Source organism: Aegilops tauschii, chromosome 1 (assembly GCF_002575655.3).
Source record: "Aegilops tauschii subsp. strangulata cultivar AL8/78 chromosome 1, Aet v6.0, whole genome shotgun sequence".
NCBI classification, from domain to species: domain Eukaryota; kingdom Viridiplantae; phylum Streptophyta; class Magnoliopsida; order Poales; family Poaceae; genus Aegilops; species Aegilops tauschii.
The window spans coordinates 95,673,223-95,692,062 of record NC_053035.3 but is presented as its reverse complement, the minus strand read 5'-3'; the positions used below and the strand labels follow the sequence as shown (position 1 = coordinate 95,692,062).

Below are 18,840 nucleotides of genomic sequence, written 5' to 3'. Positions count from 1 at the left end.
GGCATCCCTATGATATAATCATCTGGCCAGACTATAATGAATGTCGTCAGGTCGACAGGGTCCTAAAATTATCTTTCCATTGTCAGAAAAGCAAATCTCAGTCTTAAGCTATCTAGCTCCTTATCAAACTTTATAAGAACAGCTATCTAGCCCTTTATCAAACTTTATAAGTATCAAATTTTATAAAAACCTGTAAGTTGTATGCATTATAGTTTGTGTGAAAGACCTTGACCATATGCAAACGTGTTCTGGTTTGTGTGAACACTAAAGCCGCCGCCGAGGACATGGACCTCTGGTTTATGTTTTGTGTGAACACTGAAGCCGCCGCCGGACCTAGGGTGAGAAGGAAGGACATGGACCACATACTGAAGCCGCCGACGAGGATGAGAAGGAAGGACATGGACTTCTGGTTTGCGTTTTGTGTGTCTGGGTGAAAAGAAAGAACATGGACCTAGGGAGCGCCGGCGAGGGTGAAAAGGAAGAACATGAACCTAGGATGAGAAGGAAGGACATGAACCACACACTTTTTGTGTTTTCTGTGTCCGGCCAGGGTGAAAAGGAAGAACATGGACCTAGGGTGAGAAGGGAGAACATGAACCTATTATGGTCTTTAGTCATGATTATTTGAAACATTTTTCCTCCGTTGCAACGGGCTAGTATTATGTAAATAGGACATGTATTATTACCATGAAAAGATCTTAAGTGTTTGCGTTTATCAGGATAATTACTTCACGTTCGCACAGAAGAAATCAGTGAGACGACAAGCCATGCCAACTTGTCAAGCAGCTGAATGAAAAACCTTGTACCCAGAGGAACACCAGCCGAATATTTAAGCACAACATAAACACGATCGAAGTTTCAAAAAACAAACATAAACACGATCACATTTACGTGTACATAGTACATTAATTGTAGATACTGTATTAAACAACAGTACACAAAAAGATAGCAGTATTTCGCGACGAGATACAAGAAACTACGCACGCGTGCACTGTGTACATACACAAACTCGCCACCCAACGTGTCACCACACGACAACTCGCGAAGCCTCTGTCTGTCTTTCCTCCCTCTACAGCATCTTGTAGTTCATCACGGCGAGGAGCACGGCCCAGGCGACGCACGGCTTGGCGAGGTCGCCGGCGACGGGGTTCACGCCGCCGAACCCGCGGACGCACGCAGCGGCGCCGGCGGCCATGGCGGCGCAGCACGCCATCCCGGCCCACCCGGCCCCGAGCCTGAGCGCCAGCGCCGGCCATGCCGCGGCCGCCAGGAGCTGCGCCGCGAACGGCGCCAGCGTCGCGCCGGGCCGCCCGTGGAGCCCGCCCTCCGCCCACACCATCCACGCCGCCAGCGCCATCACGGCCTCCGCCGCCACCGACCCTGCCCGCGCGATGGCCACCATTGCGGCCGACGGCGCCTTGGTCGTCCCCGACGACGAGCCGGCGCCGGAGGCGTAGAAGGCGGCCGCGGTGAGCGCGGCCGAGACCGTCACGGCGGCCGCGAGCGACCTGAGGCCCCGCTTGGCGCGGCCCAGCTTCCTCTTCGGGTCCCGGCTGGTTGCGCGAGCGCCGGAACCGGGCATCCGCGCCGGCGTGGCGTCCGCGTCCCCGACGGCGCGGCGGGTGAGGCCTTGGCCCTGGGTGGCGGTGGCGGTCTCCATGGATGATGGGTTATGGATCCTAACTCGGCTCGATTATTGCTTCGATCGGAGGTTCTCGCGCGTCTGGTGAATTCTCCCGAGCGTGATGAGGAGGAAGCGGTCACGGCGAGTGGTTAAGTACGCGCGAGGTTGGCTCGCGCCGGGACACGTGTGGAGAGGAGGTGGCGGGCGGTTGAGGCACGTGGCGGAGGGGCTCAGTAATCTATCCATTGTTTTCGGCCAGGTGACTGAGGCGGGCGATTAAAGGAGCTTCTGGAGTGGAGGTGACTCGGAGCACTCATAGACTCGTGTGATCTTGTCATCGGAATGGTTCTTGTTGACTGGAGAAGCAGTATTTTGTTTCAGAATTTTGATTTGATACTATACATGTAGCTGTGTCATGTGAATTTGTAGAGTAAGATTATTTTTTTTGCACTATTGGTCGTATCATATTATCACATTTCAGTTCACACCAAGTTTCGCAGCGGGTCTACACACTGAATGTGCGTTATATGATGAAGTGTTTCTTTTTTCTACAATTCAAATTGAAAAATAAATGTATTTGACCAAAAAAAAGGCAGAATTTTGCTCTTTTATAAGACATGTAGGTCAAAAATGGTGTAAATATGTCAACTATTCATACAAATTTGCACACATAAATTCTCGCTTACCTGAATACACGGGGAAAATAATTTACGCAACTTATCATTTCTCGCTTCCTTCAATGCCATTGTCTCTGTTTCCACTTCCCCTGTTGAAACATACTTTCACCTACCCGCAAAACACATGCTTTCACTCAGGTCTATAGTTTTTTTAGGGGACAATCTATGGATAAAGCAACAACCAAGGTTCACACGATATGCCATTCACAAGTTCCGAAAACGAAACAACGAAAGGGCATTTCGGTCACGGGCCATATGGAGAGAGGTAGAGATATAGGGGAGATGGGAAGAATCGACTGGGAGGCTGAATGCATGACCTAATAGAACATGAATGAATATTCCCATAGGGTCTCGCACGAGGGTTCTCTAGTCCTTGCGATAGCGCCGTTGCGAGTTCCTTTATCGTCGCTTACATCTCTTCATGTCCTTGCCCTAATCCTAGCTCGCCCCTTCCTTCCTCGATTGGTCCCTCTTCAACTGTGGTTGGTGACTCGAACGACCTAGGTTTGTTTTCTGGAAGATACAACAAGATCATGTTGGAAAAGTCACAACGAGCCCTACTGAGGGTTCTCTTTTGCGATTTAATCTAGGAAGAAGAAGTACATGAATTAGATGAAAAGCCCAAGTGGCTTGCTTTGGCCAAGTTGCTAAGAGAAGAATTTCAACCAGAGTGTGTTGATTGCTGACATGTGGGCGACGTGGAATTCAGCACAGGATGTCGTCTGGAGAAGGATGAACCTAAACTTCTTCTCGGTTCAGTTCCACTGTTGGCAGATTAGAACAAAGCTGTTCATCAGGGACTGTGTAGTTTTAAAGGCTTCACTCTTGTGATTGCAGAGTATGATGGCTTTATTAATCCGAAAAATGTTAAGTTGGATTGTCTATATATAGATGTGGTGCCAAATTCATAAACTACGTGATGAAGTTCTGAAGAACAAAAAAAATTCTAGAAAAGATGGCTACAAGAATCAGGGAAGTTCAAGAGGTGCGGATCACCCTCCCCGATGGTTTTGTGGGGGAGTGAAGGAAATATGCCCTAGAGGCAATAATAAAGTTATTATTTATTTCCTTATTTAATGATAAATGTTTATTATTCATGCTAGAATTGTATTAACCGGAAACATAATACATGTGTGAATACATAGACAAACATAGTGTCACTAGTATGCCTCTACTTGACTAGCTCGTTAATCAAAGATGGTTGAGTTTCCTAGCCATAGACATGAGTTGTCATTTGATTAACGGGATCACATCAGTAGGAGAATGATGTGATTGACTTGACCCATTCCGTTAGCTTAGCACTTGATCGTTTAGTATGTTGCTATTGCTTTCTTTATGACTTATACATGTTCCTATGACTATGAGATTATGCAACTCCCGTTTACCGAAGGAACACTTTGTGTGCTACCAAACGTCACAACATAACTGGGTGATTATAAAGGTACTCTACAGGTGTCTCCGAAGGTACTTGTTGGGTTGGCGTATTTCGAGATTAGGATTTGTCACTCCGATTGTCAGAGAGGTATCTCTGGGCCCACTCGGTAATACACATCACCATAAGCCCTGCAAGCATTGTAACTAATGAGATAGTTACGGGATAATGTGTTACGGAACGAGTAAAGAGACTTGCCGGTAACGAGATTGAACTAGGTATTGAGATACCGATGATCGAATCTCGGGCAAGTAACATACCGATGACAAAGGGACAACGTATGTTGTTATGCGGTTTGACCGATAAAGATCTTCGTAGAATATGTGGGAGCCAATATGAGCATCCAGGTTCCGCTATTGGTTATTGACCGGAGACGTGTCTCGGTCATGTCTACATAGTTCTCGAACCCGTAGGGTCCGCACGCTTAAAGTTCGATGACGGTTATATTATGAGTTTATGTGTTTTGATGTACCGAAGGTAGTTAGGAGTCCCGGATGTGATCTCGGACATGACGAGGAGTCTCGAAATGGTTGAGACATAAAGATCAATATATTGGACGACTATATTTGGACACCGGAATGGTTCCGGGTGAGATCGAGATAATACCGGAGCACCGGGAGGTTATCGGACCCCCCCGGAGGTATATGGGCCTTAATGGGCTTTAGTGGAAAGGAGGGGAAAGGAGCAAGGGAGGGGGCGCCCCCCCCCCAAGCCCAATCCGAATTGGGAAGGGGACGGCCCCCCTTTCCTTCCTCCCTCCTTCCTCTTCCTTCCCTCTCCCTCTCCAAATAGGAAAAGGAGGAGTCGTACTCCCGGTGGGAGTAGAACTCCCCCCTTGGGCGCGCCTCCTCCCCTTGGCTGGCCCTCTCCTCCCCCTTTATATACGGAGGAGGGGGGCACCCCATAGACACAACAATTGATCTCTTGATCTCTTAGTCGTGTGCGGTGCCCCCCTCCACCATAATCCACCTCGATAATATCATAGCGGTGCTTAGGCAAAGCCCTGCATCGGTAGAACATCATCATCGTCACCACGCCGTCATGCTGACGGAACTCTCCCTCAAAGCTCGGCTGGATCGGAGTTCGAGGGACGTCATCGAGTTGAACGTGTGCAGAACTCGGAGGTGCCGTGCGTTCGTACTTGATCGGTCGGATCGTGAAGACGTACGACTACATCAACCGCATTGTGCTAACGCTTCCGCTTTCGGTCTATGAGGGTACGTGGACACACTCTCCCCTCTCGTTGCTATGCATCACCATGATCTTGCGTGTGCGTAGGAATTTTTTTGAAATTACTACGTTCCCCAAAAGTGGCATCCGAGCCAGGTTTTATGCGTAGATGTTATATGAACGAGTAGAACACAAGTGAGTTGTGGGCGATACAAGTCATACCGCTTACCAGCATGTCACACTTTGGTTCGGCGGTATTGTTGGATGAAGCGGCCCGGACCGACATTACGCGTACGCTTACGTGAGACTGGTTCTACCGACGTGCTTTGTACACAGGTGGCTGGCGGGTGTCAGTTTCTCCAACTTTAGTTGAACCGAGTGTGGCTACGCCCGGTCCTTGAGAAGGTTAAAACAGCACTAACTTGACGAACTATCGTTGTGGTTTTGATGCGTAGGTAAGAACGGTTCTTGCTCAGCCCGTAGCAGCCACGTAAAACTTGCAACAACAAAGTAGAGGACGTCTAACTTGTTTTTGCAGGGCATGTTGTGATGTGATATGGTCAAGGCATGATGCTATATTTATTGTATGATATGATCATGTTTTGTAACCGAGTTATCGGCAACTGGCAGGAGCCATATGGTTGTCGCTTTATTGTATGCAATGCAATCGCCCTGTAATTGCTTTACTTTATCACTAAGCGGTAGCGATAGTCGTAGAAGCAATAGTTGGCGAGACGACAACGATGCTACGATGGAGATCAAGGTGTCGCGCCGGTGACGATGGTGATCATGACGGTGCTTCGGAGATGGAGATCACAAGCACAAGATGATGATGGCCATATCATATCACTTATATTGATTGCATGTGATGTTTATCTTTTATGCATCTTATTTTGCTTAGATCGACGGTAGCATTATAAGATGATCTCTCACTAAATTTCAAGGTATAAGTGTTCTCCCTGAGTATGCACCGTTGCGAAAGTTCTTCGTGCTGAGACACCACGTGATGATCGGGTGTGATAAGCTCTACGTTCAAATACAATGGGTGCAAAACAGTTGCACACGCGGAATACTCAGGTTAAATTTGACGAGCCTAGCATATGCAGATATGGCCTCGGAACACTGAGACCAAAAGGTCGAGCGTGAATCATATAGAAGATATGATCAACATAGTGATGTTCACCATTGAAAACTACTCCATCTCACGTGATGATCGGACATGGTTTAGTTGATATGGATCACGTGATCACTCAGATGATTAGAGGGATGTCTATCTAAGTGGGAGTTCTTAAGTAATATGATTAATTGAACTTTAGTTTATCATGAACTTAGTCCTGGTAGTATTAGCATATCTATGTTCTCGAACAATAGCTCGCGATATTGCTCCCCGTTTATTTTGATATGTTCCTAGAGAAAAACTATGTTGAAAGAGTTAGTAGCAATGATGCGGACTTGGTCCGTGATCTGAGGTTTATCCTCATTGCTGCACATAAGAATTATGTCCTTGATGCACTGCTAGGTGGTAGACCTATTGTAGGAGCAGATGCAGACGTTATGAATGTTTGGCTAGCTCAATATGGTGACTACTTGATAGTTTAGTGCACCATGCTTAATGGCTTAGAATCGGTACTTCAAAGACGTTTTGAACATCATGGACCATATGAGATGTTCCAGGAGTTGAAGTTAATATTTCAAGCAAATACCCGAGTTGAGAGATATGAAGTCTCCAACAATTTCTATAGCTAAAAGATGGAGGAGAATGGCTCAAGCAGTGAGCATGTGCTCAGATTGTCTGGGTACTACAATCGCTTGAATCAAGTGGGAGTTAATCTTCCAGATAAAATAGTGATTGACAGAATTCTCTAGTCACCATCACCAAGTTAGTAGAACTTCGTGATGAACTATAGTATGCAAGGGATGACGAAAACGATTCCCGAGTTTTTCATGATGATGAAATCGATGAAGGTAGAAATCAAGAAAGAGCATCAAGTGTTGATGATTAACAAGACCACTAGTTTCAAGAAAAGGGCAATGGGAAAGAAAGGGAACTTCATGTAGAATGGCAAGCAAGTTGTCACTTTCGTGAAGAAGCCCAAAGCTAGACTAAAGCCTGAAACTGAGTGCTTCTACTGCAAATGAAATGGTCACTGGAAGCGGAAATGCCCTGAATATTTGGTGGATAAGAAGGATGGCAAAGTGAACAAGGGTATATTTGATATACAGGTTATTGATGTGTACCTTACTAGTGTTTATAGTAGCCCCTGGGTATTTGATACTTGTTCGGTTGCTAAAAATTAGTAACTCGAAATAGGAGTTACAGAATAAACAGAGACTAGTTGAGGGTGAAGTGACGATGTGTGTTGGAAGTGGTTTCAAGATTGATATGATCATCATCGCACACTCCCTATACTTTCGGGATTAGTGTTGAACCTAAATAAGTGTTATTTGGTGTTTGCTTGAGCATGAATATGATTTGATCATATTTATTGCAATACGGTTATTCATTTAAGTTAGAGAATAATTGTTGTTCTGTTTACATGAATAAAACCTTCTATGGTCATACACCCAATGAAAATGGTTTGTTGGATCTCGATAGTAGTGATACACATATTCATAATATTGAAGCCAAAAGATGCAAAGTTAATAATGATAGTGCAACTTATTTGTAGCACTGCTGTTTAGGTCATATTGGTGTAAAGCGCATGAAGAACCTCCATGATGATGGGATTTTGGAATCACTTGATTATGAATCACTTGATGCTTGCGAACCATGCCCTACGGGCAAGATGACTAAGACTCCGTTCTCCGGAACAATGGAGCGAGCAACTGAATTATTGGAAATAATACATACTGATGTATGCAGTTCGATGAGTGTTGAGGCTCGCGGCGTGTATCGTTATTTTCCGACCTTCACAGATGATTTGAGCAGATATGGGTATATCTACTTGATGAAACATAAGTCTGAAACATTTGAAAAGTTCAAAGAATTTCAAAGTGAAGTAGAAAATCATCGTAACAAGAAAATAAAGTTTCTACGATCTGATCGTGGAGGAGAATATTTGAGTTATGAGTTTGGTCTTCATTTGAAACAATGCGGAATAGTTTCGCAACTCACGCCACCTGGAACACCACAACATAATGGTGTGTCCGAACGTCAGAACCGTACTTTATTGGATATAGTGCAATCTATGATGTTTCTTACCGATTTACCACTATCATTTTTGGGGTTATGCATTAGAGACAGCTGCATTCACGTTAAAAAGGGAACCATCTAAATCCGTTGAGACGACACCGTATGAACTGTGGTTTGGCAAGAAACCAAAGTTGTCGTTTCTTAAAGTTTGGGGTTGCGATGCTTATGTGAAAAAGTTTCATCCTGATAAGCTCAAACCCAAATCGAAGAAATGTGTCTTCATAGGATACCCAAAGGAGACAGTTGGGTACACCTTCTATCACAGATCCGAAGGCAAGACATTCGTTGCTAAGAATGGATCCTTTCTAGAGAAGGAGTTTTTCTCGAAAGAAGTGAGTGGGAGGAAAGTAGAACTTGATGAGGTAATTGTACCTTCTCTCGAATTGAAAAGTAGCTCATCACTGAAATCAGTTCCAGTGATGCCTACACGAATTAGTGAGGAAGTTAATCATGGTGATCATGAAACTTCAGATCAAGTTTCTACCAAACCTCGTAGGTCAACCAGAGTAAGATCCGCACCAGAGTGGTACGGTAATCCTGTTCTGGAAGTCATGCTACTAGACCATGACAAACCTGCGAACTATGAGGAAGCGATGATGAGCCCAGATTCCACAAAAATGGCTTGAGGCCATGAAATCTGAGATGGGATCCATGTATGAGAACAAAGTGTGGACTTTGGTTGACTTGCCCGATGATCGGCAAGCCATAGAAAATAAATGGATCTTCAAGAGGAAGACGGACGCTGATAGTAGTGTTACTATCTACAAAGCTAGACTTGTCGAAAAAAGGTTTTTGACAAAGTTCAAGGTGTTGACTACGATGAGATTTTCTCACTCGTAGCGATGCTTAAGTCTGTTCGAATCATGTTAGCAAATTGCCACATTTTATGAAATCTGGCAAATGGATGTCAAAACTACATTCCTTAATGGATTTCATAAAGAAGAGTTGTATATGATGCAACCAGAAGGTTTTGTCGATCCTAAAGGTGCTAACAAAATTTGCAAGCTCCAGCGATCCATCTATGGACTGGTGCAAGCATCTCAGAATTGGAATATATGCTTTGATGAGTTGATCAAAGCATGCGGTGAAGCCTGTATTTACAAGAAAGTGAGTGGGAGCACTACAACATTTCTGATAAATATATGTGAATGACATTGTTGATCGGAAATAATGTAGAATTTTCCGGAAAGCATAAAGGAGTATTTGAAAGGAGTTTTTTCAAAGAAAGACCTCGGTGAAGCTGCTTACATATTGAGCATTAAGATCTATAGAGATAGATCAAGACGCTTGATAAGTTTTTTCAATGAGTACATACCTTGACAAGATTTTGAAATAGTTCAAAATGGAACAGTCAAAGAAAGAGTTCTTGCCTGTGTTACAAGGTGTGAAATTGAGTAAGACCCAAAGCCCGACCACGGCAGAAGATAGAAAGAGAATGAAAGTCATTCCCTATTCCTCAGTCATAGGTTCTATAAAGTATGCCATGCTGTGTACCAGATCTATTGTATACCCTACCACTGATTTTGGCAAGGGAGTACAATAGTGATCTAGGATTAGATCACTGGACAACGGTCAAAATTATCCTTAGTGGAATAAGGATATGTTTCTCGATTATGGAAGTGACAAAAGGTTCCTCGTAAAGGGTTACGTCGACGCAAGTTTTGACACTGATCCAGATGACTCTAAGTCTCAATCTAGATACATATTGAAAGTGGGAGCTATTATCTAGAGTAGCTCCATGCAGAGCATTGTAGACATAGAAATTTGCAAAATACTTACGGATCTGAATGTGACAGACCCATTGACTAAAATTATCTCACAAGCAAAACATGATCACACCTTAGTACTCTTTGGGTGTTAATCACATAGCGATGTGAACTAGATTACTGACTCTAGTAAACCCTTTGGGTGTTGGTCACATATCAATGTGAACTATGGGTGTTAACCACATAAAGATGTGAACTATTGATGTTAAATAACATGGCGATGTGAACTAGAATATTGACTCTAGTGCAAGTGGGAGACTGAAGGAAATATGCCCTAGAGGAAATAATAAAGTTATTATTTATTTCCTTATTTCATGATAAATGTTTACTATTCATGCTAGAATTGTATTAACCGAAAACATAATACATGTGTGAATACATAGACAAACATAGTGTCACTAGTATGTCTCTACTTGACTAGCTCGTTAATCAAAGATGGTTGAGTTTCCTAGCCATAGACATGAGTTGTCATTTGATTAATGGGATCACATCATTAGGAGAATGATGTGATTGACTTGACCCATTCCGTTAGCTTAGCACTTGATCGTTTAGTATGTTGCTATTGCTTTCTTCATGACTTATACATGTTCCTATGAGTATGAGATTATGCACCTCCCGTTTACCGGAGGAACACTTTGTGTGCTACCAAACGTCACAACGTAACTGGGTGATTATAAAGGTACTCTACAGGTGTCTCCGAAGGTACTTGTTGGGTTGGCGTATTTCGAGATTAGGATTTGTCACTCCGATTGTCGAAGAGGTATCTCTGGGCCCACTCGGTAATACACATCACTATAAGCCTTGCAAGCATTGTAACTAATGAGATAGTTACGGGATGATGTGTTACGGAACGAGTAAAGAGACTTGCCGGTAACGAGATTGAACTAGGTATTGAGATACCGATGATCGAATCTCGGGCAAGTAACATACCGATGACAAAGGGAACATCGTATGTTGTTATGCGGTTTGACCGATAAAGATCTTCGTAGAATATGTGGGAGCTAATATGAGCATCCAGGTTCCGCTATTAGTTATTGACCGGAGACGTGTCTCGGTCATGTCTACATAGTTCTCGAACCCGTAGGGTCCGCACGCTTAAAGTTCGATGACGGTTATATTATGAGTTTATGTGTTTTGATGTACCGAAGGTAGTTCGGAGTCCCGGATGTGATCACGGACATGACGAGGAGTCTTTAAATGGTCGAGACATAAAGATCGATATATTGGACGACTATATTTGGACACCGGAATGGTTCCAGGTGAGATCGGGATAATACCGGAGCACCGGGAGGTTATCGGAACCCCCGGGAGGTATATGGGCCTTAATGGGCTTTAGTGGAAAGGAGGGGAAAGGAGAAAGGGAGGGGGCGCGCCCCCCAGCCCAATCCGAATTGGGAAGGGGGCCGGCCCCCCTTTCCTTCCTCCCTCCTTCCTCTTCCTTCCCTCTCACTCTCCAAATCGGAAAAGGAGGAGTCCTACTCCTGGTGGGAGTAGGACTCCCCCCTTGGGCGCGCCTCCTCCCCTTGGCCGGCCCTCTCCTCCCCCTTTATATACGGAGGAGGGGGGCACCCCATAGACACAACAATTGATCTCTTGATCTCTTAGCCGTGTGCGGTGCCCCCCTCCACCATAATCCACCTCGATAATATCGTAGCGGTGCTTAGGCGAAGCCCTACGTCGGTAGAACATCATCATCGTCACCGTCGTGCTGACGGAACTCTCCCTCAAAGCTCGGCTAGATCGGAGTTGGAGGGACATCATCGAGTTGAACGTGTGCAGAACTCAGAGGTGCCGTGCGTTCGGTACTTGATCGGTCGGATCGTGAAGACATACGACTACATCAACCGCGTTGTGCTAACGCTTCCGCTTTCGGTCTACGAGGGTACGTGGACACACTCTCCCCTCTCGTTGCTATGCATCACCATGATCTTGCGTGTGCGTAGGAATTTTTTTGAAATTACTACGTTCCCCAACAGGGAGTTCATCTGAGTTAGAGTGAGACTTGACATGAACAAACAACGGACACATTTGTAAGCTTTTACAACGAAGGGTGAAACGAAATTTACCATGTCAAATTTGAGTTTTTGTCACACTTGATGCAAGATGGAGCACTGCCATGAAAGAGTGTGGTACGGGGGAACATGATGAATCAAAGTTTGAATGGGGGCCATTATCATGACACCTAGAAGAGGAAGGGGTGGCATGAGAGGACCGAGAGTCGGCTGAGGAGGAGGAGGTGGACGTGGTGACATGAATGGAAGGGACGATGGTCGCCCCATGGGAGAGGTGCAAACGTGAGTTTTAGAGAAAGGGCATGACGCTGGAACTATGAACCACTGAAAGACCCGAATGATCCTGATGCTATGGAACATGATGGGGCTGGAAAGGGGGTTGTAGCTCCTGAAAAAATAATGCTTTGGTTGTGAAGCCGGAGGGAAACTTGCAACTCTTGGGGAAAAGATAGGCATTTGAGAGCATTAGTTCAGAGCAAAGTGTGAAGAGCATGTCCGGAGGGGCGTGGTTTCAAACATAATTGATCATTTTGAGCCTGTTCACGGATCATCAGGTGTTGTGATTACTAGTTCGACTACACCACAGGAAAATAAGAACGAAAAGAGGCCAAGAACAAAAGTGGATGAGGATGTGGACACTGTTTCGGAGAATGAACTACAGGAAAATGTAAACTAATTGGTATGGGCGGCCTCCGACCAAAAGGTTGTGTGGTCGCAATAAATTTCAGAACTGCTGAATTTTTTAAGCGGTGTTATACGTCTCCAACGTACATATAATTTATGAAGTATTCATGCCATCTTTACAACAATTTTCTATGATGCTCGTATGATTTGAATGGAACTAACCTGGACTAATGCTGTTTTTAGAAGAATTACCATGGTGTTATTTCTTGTGCAGAAATAAATGTTCTCCAGATGCAGCGAAACTTTTTGATGATTTTTTTTGAAAGGAAAGAGACCCAGGAAGCTTCGGGGGAGCACCAGAAGACCCACAGGGGCCCCACTAGCCACCTGGGCGCGCCCACCCTGGATGCGCCTTGGTGCCTCGTGGGCCCCCTGTGGCACCTCATGACGTAAGACCGACGCCAAAAAAATCCTATAAATAGAGAAACCCCTAGAACTTCGACTCCGCCGCCGCAAGCCTCTGTACCTTCGAAATACCATCTGAAGCCCTGTTCTGGTACCCTGCTAGAATGGGAAATCATCACCGGAGGCCATCTTCATCATCCCGACGGCCACCATGATCTCTCTCTCATGTTCTTGATTTGCCACGATCTTGATGTACCGTGAGCTTTATTAATATAGTTGGATCATATGGTGTTTTTCCCTCTCTCTATTTTGTTGTGATGAATTGAGTTTTTACCTTTGAGGTTTCACTATTATCGGATTGAATACTTTTATGGATTTGAGAACACTTGATGTATGTCTTGCATATGAATACCCGTGATGACAATGGGGTATTATATTGATTCACTTGATGTATGTTTTGGCACTCAACTCACGGATTCTTGAGGTGACATTGGGGTAATCTATGCATAGGGGTTGATGCACATTTTCATCCTACTTTCGGTGGTAGAAGTCTTGGTGCACTCTTTGAAGTTCTTTGCGTTGGATTGAAAATTATGATTCTGAAGTTGTTTGATGCATATCGAATAATCAACTCACAGATACTTTCGATGACATTGGAGTATCTAGGTGACATTAGAGTTGGTTGATGTGTATCATATGGTGTTATTTTAGTATGAACCCTAGGGTTGTTTGTGACACTTATAGGAATAGCTCAATAGATTGATCAGAAAGGATAACTTTGAGGTGGTTTCCTACCCTACAAACAATTTCATCTTATGTTCTCCGCTTGATAAGAACTTTGGAGTAATTCTTTGTCGCATGTTCAGGGATTGTTATATGATTCAATTATGTTAGCACTGTTGAGAGATTGCACTAGTGAAAGTATGAACCCTAGGCCTTGTTTTTAAGCATTGCAATACCATTTGTGCTCCGTTTTATCACTTGCTACCTTGTTGTTTTTATATTTTCAGATTACAGAAACCTATATCGACCATCCATACTACACTTGTATCACCATCTCTTTGTTGAACTAGTGCACCTATACAATTTGCCATTGTATTGGGTGTGTTGGCGACATAAGATATTTCTTGTATTTGGTTGCAGGGTTGTTTGAGAGAAACCATCTTGATCCTGCGCCTCCCACAGATTGATAAACCTTAGGTCGTCCACTTGAGGGAAAATTGCTATTGTCCTACCAAACTCTGCGCTTGGAGGCTCAACATGAGTCTACAAGAATAAGTTATGTAGTAGACATCACGGTGCAACATGGATGTTTTATTTTTGTCGAAAACTCATCTTGATTAATGGTCGGCAGGATGTTTGCGGTCAAATGATTATAAAGAAGTTGTCTGTAATGATGGCCAGAGCGATGGTTTGGTACATATGTGGAGGGAAGAGGTGGATGTCTATGTTAGATACAAGGCATGTAACTTTATTGATGTCAATGTTGGGAGTGATCGTGAAAACGTATGGTGATTTACTGGGATGTACGTGTTGTGAAACGTTGCATGGAAAACAAAAAAAATTCTACGCACAGGCAAGATCTATCCAAGGAGATGCATAGCAACGAGAGGGGAGAGTGTGTCTACGTACCCTTGTATACCATAAGCGGAAGAGTTTGTTAACGTGGTTGATGTAGTCGAACTTCTTCGTGCTCCAACCGATCGAGTACCGAACATACGGTACCTCCGCGTTCAGCACACGTTTAGCTTGGTGACGTCCTCTTCCTTCTTGATCTAGCAAGACGGCGAGGTAGTGGATGAGTTCCTGCAGCACGACGGTGTGGTGACGGTGATGGTGAAGTTATCTCCGCAGGGCTTCGCCTAAGCACTACGAAAATATGACCGAGGGTGTAAATGGTGGACGGGGGCACCGCACACGGCTAAGCAATTGTCGTGGTTATGTGTAGCGCCCCTCCCACATATATATAGGTGGGGGGAGGAGGGAGCAGCCAGGAGGCGCCCCCAAGTAGGCCGAATCCTACTTGGGGTCCTTCCCATGTGGCGCCCCCCTTACCATATTTGGCGGAGGGGGGAAGGAAAGGGGGGAGAGGGAAGGAAGGGGGCCGAATCCGCCTTTCCTTTCTCCCACTTGGCCAGCTGCCATAGGGGGGGGGGGTGCTCCAGCCCCTTTGTGGGCTGGTGTGCTCCCCTCTAGTGGCCCAATAGGCCCATTACCCTCCCGGGGGTGTCCGGTACCCCCTCCGGTATTCTGATGAATACCTGGTACACTCCAAAACACTTCCGGTGTCCGAATACCATCGTCCTATATATCAATCTTTACCCCCGGACCATTCTGGAGCTCCTCGTCATGTCCATGATCTCATATGGGACTCTGAACAACATTCGATCACGAAATCATATAACTCATATAACATTATATCGTCAACGAATGTTAAGCGTGCGGACCCTATGGGTTCGAGAACTATGTAGACATGATCGAGACACCTCTCCGGTCAATAACTAATAGCGGAACCTGGATGCCCATATTGGTTCCTACATATTCTACGAAGATCATTATCGATGGAACCTTATGACAACATACGTAATTCCCTTTGTCCATCGGTATGTTACTTGCCCGAGATTCGATCGTCGGTATCTTCATACCTAGTTCAATCTCGTTACCGGCAAGTCTCTTTACTCATTCCGTAATACATCATCTTGCAACTAACTTCTTAGTCACTATGCTTGCAAGGCTTCTTATGATGTGTATTATCGAGAGGGCCCGGAGATACCTCTCCGATACTCGGAGTGACAAATCCTAATCTCGATCTACGCCAACTCAACAAACACATTCGGAGATACCTGTAGAGCATCTTTATGATCACCCAGTTACGTTGTGATGTTTGATAGCACATAAGGTATTCCTCCGATATCCGGGAGTTGCATAATCTCATAGTCGAAGGAATACGTATTTGACATTAAGAAAGCAATAGCAATAAACTGAACAATCAATATGCTAAGCTAACGGATGGGTCTTGTCCATCACATCATTATCCTAATGATGTGATCCTGTTATCAAATGACAACACATGTCTATGGTTAGGAAACCTTAACCATCTTTGATCAACGAGCTAGTCTAGTAGAGGCTTACTAGGGACACGGTATTTGTTTATGTATTCATACATGTATTTAAGTTTCCGATCAATACAATTCTAGCATGAATAATAAACCTTTATCATGAATAAGGAAATATAATATAGCAATTTTATTATTGCCTCTAGGTCATATTTCCTTCAGTACGGTGAGCCAAGGTGGCAAGACAAACACTTGACATGACAATGATTAAGGGATTTGCATGCTATAGCGGACTGCTACGTCTTGAGCTTGCATTGGTTTTTTCCCTTGAAAAGGAAAGGGTGATGCAGCAAAGTAGAGATAAGTATTTCTCTCAGTTAAGAACCAAGGTATCAATCCAGCAGGAGGAACACACAAGTCTCCAATAGTTGTACCTGCACAAGCAAACAAATACTTGCACCCAACGCGATAAAGGGGTTGTCAATCCCTTCACGGTTACTTGCAAGGGTGAGATCTGATAGTGATGGATATAAAAGATAAGTAAAAGTGAAAAATAAAATAAAAGTAAATAAATTGCAGCAAGGTACTTTTGTGTTTTTGATTTTGTAGATTTGAAAATAATATCATAAAAGATAGATCCGGGGGGCATAGTTTTCATTAGAGGCTTCTCTCTTGAAAGAAAGCATACGGTGGGTAAACAAATTACTGTTGAGCAATTGATAGCAAAGTGCATAGTTATGAAGATATCCAAGGCAATGATCATGTATATAGGCATCACGTCCGAGACAAGTAGACTGACTGCTACCTGGATCTAGTGTATTAAGTTAACAAGAACAGAGTAACGCCTTAAGCAAGATGACATGATGTAGAGGGATGGATCCAATCAATATGAACAAAACCCATCTTTTTATCCTTAATGTAAACAATACAAATACGTGTCATGTCCCCTTCTGTCACTGGGATTTAGCACCGCAAGATTGAACCCATTACAAAGCACCTCTCCCATTGCAAGAAAAATCAATCTAGTTGGACAAAGCAAATCAATAAATCGGAGAGAAATACAAAGCTATATAAATCATGCATAAAAGAGTTCAGAGAAGACTCAATAATATTCATAGATAATCTGATCATAAACCCACAATTCATCGGATCTCAATAAACACACCGTAAAAGAAGATTACATTGAATAGATCTCCAAGAACACCGAGGAGAACATTGTATTGAAGATCAAAGAGAGAGATGAAGTCATCTAGCTACTAGCTATTGACCCATAGGTATGGGGTAAACTACTCACATGTGACGCCCCCGATTCAGTCGTACACTAATCATACACGCAAATGTGTACGCTCAAGATCAAGGACTCACGGAAAGATATCACAACACAACTCTGGACACAAATTTAAGTCATACAAGCTTTATATTACAAGCCAAAGGCCTCGAGGGCTCGAATACAAATGAGTCAGCGGATGCAACAGTATCTGAGTACAGACATAAGTTAAACAAGTCTACCTTAAGAAGGCTAGCACAAAAGAAACAATGATCGAAAAGGCAAGGCCTCCTGCCTGGGAGCCTCCTAACTACTACTGGTCGCACTGCAAAAAAAAATACACTTCCGTGATGATACGTGTTTGTCACAGTAGGTCACATTTTCTATCATGCATGTACATCCATGACGATTTTATGACAGAATCAAGATAGTGTAACATCCCAAAATTCTAAATTTTGGAATGTTATATAAATAGATAGATTTGATTGATTGTTTGATTGAGTGACTGAAAGTGAGTGAATTCGAAACTTTTTGAAAGTTGAATGAGAGGGAATAAAAGGACTTTCCCAAACTTTCATTTTTTTCTTTTATGATCTCCGTGAATTCAAATTCTTGTCACCACAAAACCCTGGAGAGAAGATGACATGACTTCTTCCATTTATTTAAATGACAAGGGGTGTTGAAAATATTTGAATTTCATTTGAGAATATTTCCAATTCTGAAACTTTATGCAACTCAATGATTTTCACGAGCGAAGATAAAATGACTTCTTCAAAACATATGAAATATGAGTTGGGAGTTTCAAAGGATCAAACTCAAAGTCCTTTTGGAAATTATTTTTAATTTGGAGTTATTTGGGTTTTATTCAAATTATTTTTCTCCAAAAATAAAATACATGGAAAATAGGGTAACATATTCCCTACAATAGAAAATTGGAGGGAAACAAATTTGAATTCATTTTGGTATTTTTAAAATGATTTTTGTTGGATTTTATTAGAGTAGTAGCACTCTTGGCTTTCTTTAAATTTGTGTGGATTTTATTTGACGTTAGGAAAATGTTCACCTTGTAGAAAATCTTTTTCTGAAAATTTTGATATATTATGTGCCTATATAATATTTTCATTTTCTTTTGTTTTTATTATTTCTTTCTCTGTTTGTTTTTTTAAATTCCCTCCGCCGAACTGGGCCAGCCCAGCTCTTGCCAGGCCAAGGCCCAGCTCTGCGCACCGCCATCGTCCCCGTCACCCCCTCGCCGAGCTAGACTCTAGTCGGAGTCAGAGCCGCGCCCGCCGCCGCCTTGCCCCTTCCCCACGCCTCCCGAGGCCACCCCTCCTCCTTAAATACCGGGCCACCCCGGCCCCCTCTCTCTTCTCTCTCCTCGCCGCCGCCGCATCTCGCCGCAACTGCCGCGCCGCCGCCGCCGCTCCCGCCGCCGCCGCTGCTCCGCCCGCACCCTGCCCTGCGCCGCCCGCGACGCCTCCCGCCGCTGCCGCCTTGCCCCACCGCCTGCAGCGCCGCCCACGCCGCGCAGCCCCGCCGCCGACCTCGCCGGAGAACGCCGCCGTCGCCAGATCCGCCACCGGTTTACTCCGCCGCGAACTGGTATAACCGCCG

General features: G+C 44.2%; 1 protein-coding gene across 1 annotated transcript; it reads right to left on the bottom strand.

The window, feature by feature from the left end:
* Positions 1 to 856: 856 nt before the first annotated feature.
* LOC109781741 (translocator protein homolog) lies at positions 857 to 1,757 on the bottom strand. Its single transcript, XM_020340346.4, has one exon. The coding sequence runs from the start codon at positions 1,658 to 1,660 to the stop codon at positions 1,070 to 1,072; it is 591 nt and encodes a 196-aa protein (XP_020195935.1). The 5' UTR covers positions 1,661 to 1,757; the 3' UTR covers positions 857 to 1,069.
* Between the last annotated feature and the right edge of the window lie 17,083 nt (positions 1,758 to 18,840).

Bases quoted from the DNA above. Each gene is read 5' to 3' on its own strand.
- LOC109781741 (XM_020340346.4), bottom strand. From the start codon at position 1,660: ATGGAGACCGCCACCGCCACCCAGGGCCAAGGCCTCACCCGCCGCGCC.